Source organism: Chionomys nivalis, chromosome 12, assembly GCF_950005125.1.
Source record: "Chionomys nivalis chromosome 12, mChiNiv1.1, whole genome shotgun sequence".
NCBI classification, from domain to species: domain Eukaryota; kingdom Metazoa; phylum Chordata; class Mammalia; order Rodentia; family Cricetidae; genus Chionomys; species Chionomys nivalis.
The window spans coordinates 36,272,092-36,285,577 of record NC_080097.1 but is presented as its reverse complement, the minus strand read 5'-3'; the positions used below and the strand labels follow the sequence as shown (position 1 = coordinate 36,285,577).

Genomic DNA, 13,486 nt, shown 5'->3' with positions numbered 1-13,486 from the left:
TTTGGGTCTGGCTTACCTCACTCAGGATAGTGTTTTCTATTTCCGTCCATTTGCATGCAAAATTCAAGAAGTCATTGTTTTTTACTGCTGAGTAGTACTCTAATATGTATATATTCCATACTTTCTGCATCAATTCTTCCATTGAAGGGCATATAGGTTGTTTACAGGTTCTGGCTGTTACAAACAATGCTGCTATGAACATAGTTGAGCATATACTTTTGTTGTATGATAGGGCATCTCTTGGGTATATTCCCAAGAGTGGTATTGCTGGGTCCTGGGGTAGGTTGATCCCAAATTTCCTGAGAAACCGCCACACTGCTTTCCATAAGTGGTTGCACAAGTTTGCATTTTCACCAGCAATGGATGAGTGTTCCCCTTACTCCAAAGCCTCTCCAGCATAGGCTATCATTGGTGCTTTTGATTTTAGCCATTCTGACAGGTGTAAGATGGTATCTCAAAGTTGTTTTCATTTGCATTTCCCTGATCGCTAAGGAGGTTGATCATGACCTTAAGTGTCTTTTGGCCATTTGAACTTCTTCTGTTGAGAATTCTCAGGTTTAAGTTTTGAAGTTGGTGGCTGTAAGCGTAACGGAAAAATCAGAGAAAGGTGTACTTATTCTGTATTTTGATACTCAATCTTCTTTTCTCCCCTAGCAGCCTGCTCATTTTCTTGCTACGTGCCCCTTTTGCGATTCTCCTCCGGATGACTGACAGCGCAGTAGAGCTTAAGTGGAAGCTGTCTGTCTTGCAGCATCACCGCCACAGGGCTCTCTGCGCCCCCGCCCCCCCCCCCACATCCCGCTTGGTTCTTCCTGGCTCTTCCATCTCCAGCCCCTGCCTCATTCCTTGGCTTCCTTGGGTGACCAGAGCACTAGCTAAGATGATAGCCACTCAGTGAGTGAAGCGATGTTCTTTTGGCTTGAGACACAGGAAGGGACTGTGACCAGACCCCACGCTGTCACTAGACCGAGGTTTCTATAGATCTCCTCTAAGATGAAGGGAAGATGCCTCCCACACCAGTTTGTATAGCCCATTCGGTTCTCAGAAATCTCTTATCCCTGCAGCAGGCTTGCTACTCATGCACGTTTTCCTTTGTCTTAAAGGGTAAATAATGCTTTTCTGGACCGACTCCAAGGCAAAAGTCAACCAGGTGGCCTCGAGCAGTCTGGAGGCTGTTGGAATATGAATAGTACCAACAGCTGGGTGAGTTTTTCTTTTTAAAAAAATCATCCTCCCAAGTCAAAGAATAAGTGAGCATTTAAAAATATATTGTGAATTTCCCTCAGTTATCATCATCATCATATCCAGTATCATCATCACTATTGTGTACTGTGAGGGCAGCTAGGGTAATTAGTATAAATTCATGAGGGAAGAGAGAGGAGGAAAGAGAGAGGAAGGGGAGGGGGGAGCAGAAAGAGGAGGAGAGAAAAAGGAGGAGGGAAGGAAGGCTTCAGTTAAAAAAAAAAAAACAAGCAGCAAGACACCTACCTGCCTTTTGTTCTTAGCATGTGCCTGGCCTGGAAGGCTTTTTATCACCTTTTGCCCAGACCTGCAACCAAAACAAATGAACAATTTTTTCCCCCAAGGAAATCTGAAGTGAAATGTGGTTATGAAAACACCAAGCATTTCTCTCTGGTAATGGGGCTTCCCTGCGAAACCAGCACATCAAAGAAACTAGGATTTAACTTTTCACTACAGTGTGATCTTTAAAACAGCCCTATAGCCCAAGGTACTTTTGGAAGATGAAATGTCCTTACATATTTCTGTGGGAAAAACACGCTCGCAATTCTATATGTTTAATGTGTTTTTGTGTACAATATATTCTTGAACCAACAACAAAACTTCAAAAAATGAGTAACTACACTGTGCACAGGGTCAGAACAAAGCACAATGTGTTTGCAGTTTAGTTAAATCCCAAGTGAAAGAAGACAAGAGTATTTGTGTGTGTGTGCATGTGTGTGCGCGTGTGTGTATGTATCTATGTGTGTGTGTGTGTATACATACATACATATGTGTGTGATGTTGGACTAGGGTCGCTTGTTGGTTCCTGGCTGCCCAGCTAGCTTAGACCCAAAACAATCACACAGAAAGCGTATTATTTAAATCACTGCTTGGCCCATTAGCTCTAGTTTCTTATTGGCTTACCTATTAATTTAACCCATTTCTATTAATCTGTATATCATCATATGGCTGTGTCGTACCAGGTAAAGTTCCCAGCATCTGTCTCCAGTGGCTCTATGGTTTCTCTCTGACTTTACCCTTCTTTCTCCCAGCATTCCATTTGGTTTTCTCCGCCTTTCTCTGTTCCCCTATAGTTCTGCTATAGACCCAAAGCAGTTTCTTTATTCATTAACCAATAAAAGCAACACATAGACAGAAGGACTTCTCACACTAGTGATATGTGTGTGTGTGTGTGTGTGTGTGTGTGTGTGTGTATTTGGAGTGAGAAGAACAGATAGATATTTTTAAATAATCAAAATCCAGCCAAACAATCAAGAGCTCAGTTGGTGAGAAGGCTCAGTGGATGAAATCGTCACCAAGCCTGGTGACCTGAGTTTGGTCCCTGGAGCCCACATGATGGGAAGAAAGAGTACTCTCCCACAAGCTGTCAGCTGACCTCCACATGCATGCTATGGCGTGCCCCACCTCCAAATAAACACATACAGTTAAAAAAAAAATCAAGTGCTTTCTAACCTGGAAACTAGAAAATAAATAACTTGATAAATAGTTGAAGCACAAAAGCTCACTGTGGAGAAATCAATGCACTAACAAGCTTATGTGCAGGACTCCTCAGAAGGCAGCTAGGAGTTAAAATTGATAGTTTCTATTAAAGTATACATATTGAAGATGATTGACCATAAGCACTTTTGTGTATCTTGGATAGGCCTATTTTATTCACAATGTTTATTGATTAATGTATGTTGCTGTACTGCAGCATTCAGAATCTGGACAACATGAAAGAGAGCGAACACATTTGAAACTCAGTATCTGTCCTGTGTGATGTAATACACACAGGGCTGACTCACTGTGTGATGTAATACACACAGGACTGACCCTTGTGTGATGCAATACACACAGGGCTGACTCACTGAGTGATGTAATACACACAGGGCTGACTCACTGTGTGATGTAATACACACAGGGCTGACTTCTTGTGATGCTGCTGAATCTTGGAGAGTGGATTACAAATTGTTGCTTAGATTCAACAGATCAAAGGGAAGACCGCCATATTCTTATGAATAGGGACATGATTGGGTCCAAATTTTCAACAGGACAGGCACATCCAAGTCCAAGGTGGTTTTGATTCTTCTCTTATTTGAATTATGTGATATAAAGGTGAGAACGTCCTCAATCTTACCCTGGTCTTTTACTCACCTACAAATATTGAGACTTTGCTTAACTATAGACCGAGAGCATCCCTTTTCCTTGCTGGGACACTGTTCTACTAACACCCTTCTCTCCCCAGGCACCAAACATTCCATCAGAGTGGACAGTTCCAACAGTGTAACACCAACAAACATACATTTTATTGATATGCTGCTGCCACCGATTTAACTTCTTACTTTTAAAGAGGCGCTCTCCTCTGTAGCTCAGGCTGGGGTGGAACTCCCGGTCATCCCGTCTTTTCCTAGTGCTTAGGATTACAGGTGTCAGCCTCTGAATTTCTGCTTTGGTTTTTTTGTTTTTTTTTTTTTGTTTTGTTTTGTTTTCATGTAAGCCCACTGTACCAGCAGGCTTTTTGTCTGTTTGTTTTTTATGATCTTTCATTGCCACTGACAATGTCCACAGTGCAAAACCCCACGGCTACTTTTCAGTTTTTACCTCTGGCCTCTTGGAGCTTGTCAAGGTGAACCTTTGCTTCCTTTGGAAGGGTTTTTATCCTGGGATTCCACATATCTCCATGGCCAGTTTTCTTCATTCGCCTTCCCCAAATCTCCTGTACCCCAGGGAAGCCACGCTCCTGACTATTTCATTCATACCTTGGTGGCTTTGTTCTGCCTGAAGAAATTAAGTACCTCCCCTGTGCTCACTGCCCTTACCTCTGTCCCCAGCCTAATCCCCTTCCTCTAGATTTGTGCATCCAGCTGTGCTGACTAGATCACATAATGGGTTTTTCAGCCTCCATATGTCTAGAACTAAACTTTAGTACCGCCTTCACTGGCACCCACCTCTGTGGAGTCTCTCCTAGTGCACTCCCAAATCTTAACTCTTGGACTGTTTTATGTTCACAATTATTTACCTGAAATCTGTTTTCAGTAAGAAAACAGCAGAGGTCATAGCTTGTCAATTTTCTCTTCAGAACCTTCCAAGGGCTCACAAAATTCCCTCTGTCACTTGGAGTAAGAGCTAGGATCCTCTCTATGGCCCCCAGGGCGCTACATGCAGTGGAATCTGTCTCACTGCTGGTTCTTTTCTGGCATCGCTCTCTCTACCTACATCAGCATCCTTGTGGATGTTTGAAAATGTTCTGACTCTGGCAGCTTTAGCTTGGGGTCGTCTCCCTCTGTTCGCCTCTTTGAAAGAATATGTGCCGTCTGTTTCCTTCAAGAGCTTTCTCGGATTCCACCATCTTAACAGGCTTGCCCACATTGTTCTCTTTTAAGACTTGCAGTGTCCTTCCCACTTCCCACTTTATTTTCCCACAACACCCTGACTGCTCTGTCATATTTTCCTAACACATCTATTTATACACTTGTCTGACTGTTTTTAACCTCTCCGAACACAAGGATGGCTCTCCTGGATTGTTTTGTTTGCTGATATACCCCAAACAAGAAGCCAGGAGGACTAAAATCTACTGCACACACAGGAGAACAGGTCGTTGAGATTTTACATTATGAGCACAACAAAAGATTTAGGAGAACATTTTGATACAGTAAAATGAATAGGTACTGAATTTAAAATAGCTGTGCAGGAAGCATTTGCTAAAATAAGAACGAGACTTGGAATAATGAGCAAAACCAAGACACAACTAAAGACAGTCAAGGGGCTGGAGAGAAGGCTCAGTGACAAGTGCTTGCTGTACACTCAGGAGGGGCAGACCCCAGTACCCATGAAACAAGCTGGGCTTTCCCAAAGTGTGTAAAGAGTGAGTGACTGTGTAAGGTTCATTCCTAAATGGGACCTCTTCATCTAAAGCTCAGGAAATATCACAGAAGGGGTGGGAAGAGCGTGAGAGCCAGAGGACCAAGAGGACTGGTATGGAATAGTTTCCTCTGGACATGACAAGGGTGTAACAGCCATGAACTGCCAACAATGGGAGCCCCTGCACAAGACCTTCAGAGGACCCCATCAACCAACATCCCAGCACAGATGGGTGGTGCTGCTCCTCATTGAAGAGCTATAGAGAGCCGGTGGCTTCTGAGGAAGAGAAAGTCAGTTTTCTTCCAAGCTCCTTGATAGGTCAACCAAAGTGCAAGGAGCACTAGTCTCTCTCTCTGTCTCTCTGTCTCTCTGTCTCTCTGTCTCTCTGTCTCTCTCTCTCTGTGTCTCTCTCTCCTCTCTCTCTCTCTGTCTCTCTCTGTCTCTCTCTCTCTCTCTCTCTCTCTCTCTCTCTCTCTCTCTCTGTGTGTGTGTGTATGAGTGTACATACAGTGACAACTATGGAGGCGGAGTTCATGAATTTGAGAATGTACTATGTTGGGGAGCATGGAGAAAAATTGGAGAAGGAGGTCATAGTAGCTATGATGAAAATGCATTGTCATGCACATAATACTAAAAAAATACAAAAAGGACTTTTATTAATAAACATAGATTTTTAAAAATAATAAAATGTTATAGACCTTTAAAAACATTAGGTAATCTAACCTCACTAAGTTATGTCTATCTCAGAACTGCAAACATGATGCTCCAGTTAGGTTTTCTGTTGCTGCACCAAATGGCATGACCAAAAACAACTTGGGAAGGAAATGGTTTCTTTCAATTCGTAGGTTAAGACCATCATGAAGGGACGTTAAGACAGGAAATCAGCAGGAACTGAAACAGAGATCATACCTTGCTTCTCTTCATCTGTTCGACTACTTTCCTTAGACAGCCCAGACCCACCTGCCTAGGGGTGGTACTTCCCATGGTGGACTGGGCCCTCTGAAACCAACTGAAAATCAAGAAAATGACCCTCAGACATGCCCACCAATAGAGGCAAATCCTCAGTTGAGGCTCCTTCTTCCTAAGTGTGGCAAGTTGACAACTGACGCTCATTGTGATACCTGGCTTTTCACAAAAGTAGCCATAACAAATCTCTTAAAACAATATATCTCATAAATTTTGTATGATTATTTCTACGGCTACAGAGAAAGCATTTGTTAAACTCAAGTGCTCATTTGCAGTCAAGAGTTCTATCAAAGGAGGAATAGAGGGCAAGTTTCTTTATTTAATAATAAGGTCAGAACTCCGTAACAGAACAAAACTTCAAGAAAAGCATTTCCACTGAATTATGTATAAATATTGAAAAGGCAAACAAATCTATAAGTTGCATAACATATGATGCAACCACCAACACAGAAATCCTGAAGATTATTTATCCATATTAGAGTAAATAAGGACTCACTGTTGTCGGAGGATGCTTGTTTGTTCCCAGCTGCTCAGACTCGAGTGAACCATTATATAAAACCTAAATTCATTTCTACACATTTAGAGCAAACAAACAAACCCCAAAATATCTGATCAAAAAATGTGAGAATCTTTTAAAGAATTGTAAAACATTTCAGAAAAACACTAGGGAATAAAGGGAATAAATAAGTGGTAAGTTAGACTCTGTTAATAGATAGGAACGAATTCCCAATCTATAGTTTAACTAATTGTGAAAGCAATAAAGACATATATGCGAGGACTTAGTTTTTTAGGATGACTCACAGTTGGCATTGGCAGGCCAAACATTTGTGGGTTTTTGAAGTATGACAGAAAAGTAGAGAACACCCCCTGAGGGAACATGGGCTCTACAACACATGTTGTTGGAACCCATGACTTCCCAGCTGAAGTTAGGTGCATACCTTCCTGACACCTTTTATGCAAACCAACTCTAGGGGGATTCAAGTGTATAAAGAAATCAAAACCTTTTTAGATTTTAGAAGAAAATTAAAGACATTATTTATAGAAATTGAGCTAGGGAAGGATTTTATAAGACCCAAAAGAAAAATAGCTATAACTACATTAAAATTTAAACTATCCATTCCTCAAAGGACCCCCAACTCAAAGTCAGAAGAGAGTGTCAGAAACTGGTCTTTTATTCTGGGTATATTTTGTAAATACCCCCCAAAACAAACAAACAAATAAAGTTAGTATGTAGCGTATATTACAAATGAGTCATTTATTTGGATGTGAATGGATTGCAACTGAGCTTTGCTAAAGAATGTGAGAAAAAAAATTATGCCCCCAATGATGACTGGAAGGAAGCATAGGAACCAGTAGAAAGCCAAAAGCAGAGAAGAAAAGAAAGAAGGCCCAAAATAAGAAACTATGGTAAAAAAAAAAAAATCCATGGAAAGTATAGTTCCTTGATATGTTGTACAGATTATTGGGCAGGAGGCCCCAATAAGCATATGGAATGACAGATAGGGGTGATCTTTATTTCTTAAATGTTCTTAATTTCATTATAGTTTGATATTGCTTATTGTATATAGTTATTCTTCAACAATTTTACTTATATATTTTAAAAATGCATTTTCTCTTTGTCAAGGTCCACATCAGTTTTCATGAGGCATCTAGTGTTGAATATGTTAAAAGTCACTCTCAGTGGTATGTTCAGTTACAATAATAGGCAAGACTTTGTGGGCTGTATCCCTAACTCGTTGTCTTCAAGGGCAGTTAAGAACTGACATGACCTCTGAGTCTCCTAGAGGGCCAACAAGCCAACAATTGTCTCTGTCACCCTCAAGGTCCCTTTAGAAGTCACTCCACTACACATTTCCAATTCCTCTGACCCAGGTTCTGTCCTTGCCATGTCTCTGTGGAGGTGCCAACGTTTACGGACTCTAATGTTTGTGACCCACGTGGGCGTGTATGTAGAGGCACAGTCACTAAGAGGGCATGGGATGAGACGTTACATTCTCAGCCAAAACCATGTCACGAATTAAAGGCACCCATGACTTAGAAATTAAGCTCATTTCCCTGGGACTTCAGTCATCAAAAAACAAAGCTTACCTGAGCCGGATGCATGGAGTAGAGCCTGCGGAAACCCCATTTTGGATTGTACAGGCTCTCGATTTTATTTTACTGTTTGTGGTAATTTATGTTTTCCTTTTATTCTAGGATCTATGAGAAATAGGAACTTCTGCCCGGCCTTCATCAGCTGACCCTGACAGCCCTCATAAGATGCTTTTCCTTCATGCATTTTGCTTGATTCAGTCTTCATAGATTAACTTCAACTGCCCACCCACTCAGCTGAGCGGTCGTGGCCAGTTTCCCTCTGTCATTAGTTATGTGTGGATTTAGAGGCTCATTACTGACTCATGTTTAATCTCTACTGCCAGCACAATGTTACCTTAGTTTTCCTAATTAGTCCTGCCTCTTCTTAGAAGGATAATTAGAACAACGTTAGCAAAATAGTAAAAGGGAATCACATGACATTCCAGGTAGTTAGAGCTGCGGATGCTGTAGGCTTGAGTCTCCTAATTGACTATTTTTTTCTTTACTAATTCTTACAGCAGGTTTGGGGATCCTTTGGGGTCTTTTTAAATTGCTACTTCCTTAATCAAAGATACAAATGTGAGCAAACGAAGATCTCTAATACTTTTATAGACAAATTTATAAATAAATTCCAAACTAATTCTGTATAAATGGGTCATTTCTTTTAAATGAAAAGTTCTTAAAATGTCTGTTTCTAACATTCTTTTTACAGTCCATGTAGGTGAAACACAGTGAGCGGTCATTCCTGGGTAGTCCTCTGGTCTTTATACATTCACTAGTAATTGCCCCTGATCTCCAAAGTGGAAAAATGTGTTTATTGGAAAGCCAGTGTTTTTTATAAAAATTAACTAGACATAGCTATAGCCCCTTATCTGATTTGTGGGTATGAGGGAAACTTAACTTTTCTGTGTCCTAGTTTAATAGGCTTTCCTGTTCACGTTCCATGACCTTGAACAAGCTCATCATTCTTAGAGTAAAAGAATATTGATCTCTATACTGTGTAGTTCAGCCCCACAGCTACCTTTCCATCCTCTGAGGTACATTGCATTTAGTCTTTCATAGAATGAAGGTTGGAGGAATGAATAAATGTGTGTATGCACGTGTGTATAGGTATAGATAAAGACATATAGATACTCAGATGATAGATGCGTTATAGAAAGAAGATTTATAGATGTCTGAATAGATAGATGATAGAAGACAGGTAGTTGATAGACAGATAGATAGACAGGTCAATGATAGAGTTTTTGGGTAGCTTGGCAAACATTAAGACTCTGTAGCATCAAGAGATCCTCTATTTTACAAAATACCCTATTTAAATTAGTTTTGCAAATCTCTGTGTTCAGGGAAACACTGAGATTTGAAAGCTTGGGCTAAAGCTCATGCCTAGGGCGATGGTACCATACAGAAAACTCCATTTTGGGTGGCGTGAAGGTGGCTAAGGACAAATGGTGTTCTGGCAATTTCTCTAGAATGAAACAAGTGCAGAGATTTTTGTTTTCCTGTCCTCTGCCAACAGAAGCTGTGTGGCCGCTACTGACACCAATATGCAATGTTTGGTCCATTCGAAACCCTTGCTGCTGTCATATATGAAGAAGACCGAATCTCTCAGCCTGTGCTGGAAATACTGCCAATCCAATTGTAAATGCGCCCCAGTAGCAGACATTTTCCTGCCATGGCAAGCAGCCACTTTAGCCCCATGCCTGCCAGCCAGGCACCTCACAGATAGCTTTTGGTGTATGCGTTTAGGAATGGTATCCCCCAGTGTGGGGGCTGTCACTGTGGCCCCGGGGGCAGGTTAAAGGATGCTCTCTTCTGAAGGCTTGTGGGGAAGTTGCCCAAACCTCCTTACTAGTATACGACATTTTCTGTACTCTGCAACAGATTTTGTTCATGTGCCTGGTTCCACTCTTTTTTTTTTTTTTTAAAGTGCAGGTATGGAAAATTACAACATCGTGGCTGAAATTATAAATATGTTTGGGTTGTAAGTATCTTTTTTAGGAAATTTCTTGCAGTATGTAGATGAAGGTTACTAGGAAAGAAACGTGAACCACCACTCCACTAAGCCTACAATTATGCCTTTTCTCTTTAACCAGCCTTGTTAAACCTATTGGAGTAAATTTTGACTTGCAGGTAACTCTGGACAGGAAAACCCCCAAGTTCTGTTTGTATTTCTATGCTTTGAGAAAACTTTCTCTTTTTGTCTTAGAAAGAAGCAAATTATCGTAAAGTAATTATGTGTTATGGAACTAAATATTGACTAGTACAGATTAACAATTAACAAATTGATAATATTTCAGGGTTTGTTCCTAGATATTTATAATCAAACTTTGTTGTGTATCCTTCTGGATCCTTCCCAGCATGTGTATCATAGGACACTGTGTAGACCGTTGACTGATGGGTAGCTCCTAGAGTTTGAACTGGTGGTTTAAATGATACACATTGATGGGGTATCATAATCCATTCAGGCTGTTTAAGAAGCTTCCTGAGTCCACTTAGTTTATGAATAGCATATTTATTTCTCATATTTTTGAAGACTGAAAGTCCAGGAAAGAGGGACTCATAGACTTGGCGTCTGTGGAGATGGCATTTTCTGACTGATAGCCTTCTTGGCAGGTTCTCGTGTAGTAGCAGAAGCAAGGGGTCTATCCTGAGCCCTTTCTATAAAACACTGATCCCACTCATATGAAGTCTATCCCCGTGACCTGATGGCCTCCTCCTGGAGCTTCCATTTCTGGATGCTTCTCACTGTGGGGGTTGGGATTTGAACATATGACTTTGGTGGGGTGGTCTGTTAGCTCCTTGTCTCATCACTGTGATAAATGCCTGGCAAAAACAGGTGAAGGAAGGGGAGGAAGGAGGGAGCAGGGAAGGGGGGAATGGGGAAGAGAGGATTGACTGATTGATTGATTGATTGATTGATTGATTTAGGTTCATGGTTGGAGGATGCATTCTAGCATGGTGAGGAGGCATCGTGGCAGGAGTTTGAGGCAGCTGCTCTTGTTGGCAGCAGATGGGAATAAATGCTATTGCTCATGTCCTTCTCCTGAGACTCATCCTGGGACTATAGTTCAGGAAAGGCTACCATCCATGTTTAGTGTGGGTCTTCCTATCAGTCAAACCTCTCTGGAGTTAAAGCATCACAGACACACACAGAGCTTTGTCTCCTAGGGGACTTTAAGCTCTGGCATACTGACAGCCAATTACTCATCACGTGGAGATACAAACATAGGAGTCTTGACGTAAGTGATAAAACATTCTCTTCAAAAGGCACTGCCAGTAGTTTCCAGGGCCAGAAGTGTGCAACAGCACCCTGGTACATGTACCTTCTCTAGTAGAATTAGTGACTTTTAAATCTTTGCCTATAGAACGAGTTAAATATGTCAATAGAGAGGTGACCCTTTTCTTCCCATGGTGCTTCCTGCTCAGTGGCTTCATCATCGTGGAGAGGAATGTTTAGGTGAGTATGTGTACCTACTTGGTTTGCAAAATATCTGTCTGTGATGAAGCATGATTCACGTATATTCTTCTAATTTTTGTGGGGATTTTAGCTTTATGACCATTACTGAAGTTTGAAATATTTATGTATTTCAATTTACCAACCTTTCCTTTCCTTTCCTTTCTTTCCTCCTTCCTTCCTTTCCTTCCCTTTTCATTTTTGTTTTTCAAGATAGGGTTTCTCTGTGTAGCTTTAGAGCCTATCCTAGAACTCACCTGTAGACCAGACTGGCCTCAAACTCACAGAGATCCCCCTGTCTCTGCCTCCCAAGTACTGGTATTAAAGGTGTGTGCCACCAACGCCTGCATATTCTTTTATTTCTTTTTAACATTCATTCAACCAATTTTAAAACATGCATATTAACACTTGGCCTAGTGACCACCCAAGCCAAACAAAGCATTCCACCTTCCTTGTAGATTTATTTCAGAGTGACATAGGATAGATCATCTCATTACTGATGTCACACAGCTCTGTGCTTGCTTAATACCCTTCCTTCCTTCCTTCCTTCCTTCCTTCCTTCCTTCCTTCCTTCCTTCCTTCCTTCCTTCCTTCCTTCCTTCCTTGTTTCCTTCCTTCCTTCCTTCCTTCCTTCCTTCCTTCCTTCCTTCCTTCCTTCCTTCCTTCCTTGTTTCCTTTCTGTTTTTTATACTAGATACACATTTCTTATGGTCTTTACGTTCTCTGTTTAGGTTGAAAGAAAGCATCAGACTTTTTGGCTATGCTGGTTATTGAGCCAGGTCTTGGGCATTCTTGGCAAGTGCTTTACCATCGTGCTATACCTGTTATTCGGTTTCTTGAAGCAGGGTTGTACTGTGTAGTTGAGGCTGTTCTTGCTATGTAGTTGAGGTTTGCCTTGAGCCAAGGATTCTCCTGAAGCTTCCCTCTGAACACCAGGATTACAGGCACACACACCAAAACTCCTAGCTAACACAGAATTTTGTCTTTGGATTGATTTTTGTTTTACAAAACATTATGTGCAGCCTATACGTTGGTTGCCTTTCAAAAATTATCTGTGAGAAATTATATTATCAGTATAGTAAGTGTAGATATACTCCCCAAATAAAACACTGACTCTTATAAATATGAAAAATTTGGGTCAAAAGTTAAAATTTTATGATAATCCATGCTAAAATAAACAACTGAGTTTTGAAAGCACATAACCACCGAAACCACATCTAGGAGCCTGCCTGCAATCTGCAGGCATCAAGCAGATAGGTCATGATTAGGTATAGCTTTTTATTGCCAAGAAAAGGCACCTGTGGAAGCCTGGCTGTCAGAAACGGGGGATAAGCATTGCATTAACAGCTCATAGATGGAAGAAAATAGTAAGGCGGCTGCAGGCTCTTTGTTTCTAACTCAAACTAAGCAGGCAGGAGCTAGCTTTGGTCTGACGTGCATAAAGCAATCTTGGGTGCTGTGTAGCACATTTCCATGAGGCTAAAAAAAGACACCTTTCAAATAACTGTAAAGACTGCAGAGAATAAATGCGCTTCAGGCGTTTTTATTTTCAAGGAATGGGCTCTGTTTAGGGGCCCTTTTCTTTTTTAAATATGCCACTGCTCTATAGTGGGGTTGAAAAGCATCATAGAGAGAGGATTTATTTTCCCTTTCTGGTCACAGACGCACAGGCTCAGAAGCAGGACTTTGTGTAAAAGGCAAATGGGGAGGCACTCTCATTACATTTATTGTCATGATATTGTGCCATCTGCTGGGACAGACGATGCAGGGAGACCGGCACTGCAGCACACACAGCGGCCAGTCGGCTAATTTGTCAAAGCCCTTTGGCTTTGCCAGCCGCTCAGCTGCTGGCCGGGTGCTGGAGTCACTTTTCCATCAGTCCCCAAAGAGAAAGTGACATTCTGTTCTTCA

General features: G+C 41.4%; 1 protein-coding gene across 3 annotated transcripts in view; it reads left to right on the top strand.

The window, feature by feature from the left end:
- Epsti1 (epithelial stromal interaction 1) overlaps positions 1 to 8,752 on the top strand; it is a 94,538-nt gene extending 85,786 nt beyond the window's left edge. For all 3 annotated transcript variants that reach the window (XM_057786388.1, XM_057786387.1, XM_057786386.1), the window contains 2 exons: positions 1,104 to 1,203; positions 8,245 to 8,752. In XM_057786388.1, coding sequence (XP_057642371.1) covers positions 1,104 to 1,203; positions 8,245 to 8,253 — 109 coding nt within the window. In that variant the 3' untranslated portion in view covers positions 8,254 to 8,752. The remainder of the gene's footprint in view (positions 1 to 1,103; positions 1,204 to 8,244) is intronic.
- Positions 8,753 to 13,486: the final 4,734 nt, after the last annotated feature.